We start from the raw sequence: 1578 nt of genomic DNA, 5'->3' as shown, positions 1-1578 counted from the left end.
TCCCATTCAATATAAACTTACATAAAAATTAATTTTCAGAACAAATTATAACAAATAACTACAGAAGAAAGGACATTTTCATAGTCAGTTCTGAATCACTCCTCCAAATGCAAAGCTGCCTGACAAATTCAAAACAATTGTAACAGCATCCCACTGCTGTTTGCATTCTTTGGAAAAGCAGGTGATTTGTTCTTATGGCCTGACTTAGGGTTTTCTTCTTAGGTCATTGAACTATATTAATGATTGAAGAAGAGCCAATAACAAGTGACAATTTTTGTTGTGGAGACATGTGTTCCTTATGTGATTCTGACTGTCCTGGAGCCTTTTATGTAGTCTGTCATTGAACACACAAAGATCTGCCTGCCCCACCTGCCAATTCTAGAATTCAAACCTGGGTACATACCTAAAAGACTATGTCAGTGTTCCACAAAGATACTTGCACTGTGACTGTCGTCTTTATTGCACCACTATTTATAATAGCTAAAATATGGCACAAACTAGATAGATAGAGTTCATCCTTGTGAAAAGGATGTCACTACAGGAAATCAATATTCATATAAAAAGGAAGGATAATGATCTTGTCCTCCTTTCTCTTAGAAAGCAATAGCTTTTCTTCAGATATGTCCATGATGCTAATATTTTCTTCCCTTTAACATAGCCTTTACTCTACAAAGCACCCTCATGGATGCCTGTTTTAGTTTACTGTTCCCCAGGATCAGGATAAATGAATGGCTTGAAGGATAGATTAGAGCTATGAGCTCCTCCCAAATTACCACTAATGCACTCTCTGGCATAAGGTAGCTGGAGGTGGCTATGAGAAAGGCCAGGCAGTAGACAACAAACAGGGCAAGGAAGGAAATTACTGCTTTTGTGGCTTTCACATGAGCTGTTGTACTGGGATCTTTGTACCCTGTTACATTGGGTTGCATCTGCTTGGTGTGTCTCCATAGGGAGAGGATCAAGAGGAGAAATGAGACCAGGGAAACAGAAAAGGGGAATAGCATGACCAAGTTGAGATTTACCTTGACAGAAGCATGACCAGCTTTATTTACTTTGCATCTCAAAGTGGAGTTTGTTCTCTTCTTTGTCTTGACACAATGTCTGAAATCATCATTCAAATTTTCAGTGACTGAGAGGCTAAAACACAGGGAGAGAATCACGCATGCCAGTAGAGTCCTGAGAATTAGCTTGTCAATTCTCCACTTTATTCAGAGGAAAAGAGGGTGGAAGAAGGTTGATATCTTGAAGAAATAGAAAATGCTGAGGCAGGTGGCAAACCAGACACTTAAATGGTTGGTAAGTGTCCAGAAGAAGTCAATGGTCCTCATTTCTTTACCACTGTTGTAGGTGTCTGGATACCCCACCATGTAATAAGGACACATGCTCCACTATGTTCATAGCAGCCCTGTTTATAATAGCCAGAAGCTGGAAAGAACTCTGTTGCCCATCAATGGAGGAATGGATACCAAACATATGGTATATATATACACAATGGAGTACTATTCAGCCATTAGAAACAATGAATTCATGAAATTCTTAGACAAATGGATGGAGCTGTAGAACATCATACTAAGTGAG

The 1578-nt window shown here is 39.2% G+C and overlaps 1 protein-coding gene across 1 annotated transcript; it reads right to left on the bottom strand.

Moving 5' to 3' along the window:
• Positions 1-632: 632 nt before the first annotated feature.
• LOC127677687 (taste receptor type 2 member 7-like) lies at positions 633-1367 on the bottom strand. Its single transcript, XM_052172713.1, is given in 1 exon segment — positions 633-1367. A coding segment is annotated over 1 exon segment (735 nt).
• Between the last annotated feature and the right edge of the window lie 211 nt (positions 1368-1578).

The sequence above is a fragment of the Apodemus sylvaticus genome, chromosome 2 (assembly GCF_947179515.1).
Source record: "Apodemus sylvaticus chromosome 2, mApoSyl1.1, whole genome shotgun sequence".
NCBI classification, from domain to species: Eukaryota; Metazoa; Chordata; class Mammalia; order Rodentia; family Muridae; genus Apodemus; species Apodemus sylvaticus.
Note: the sequence above shows the minus strand (reverse complement) of the source record. Positions and strands in the feature narration are given on the sequence as shown.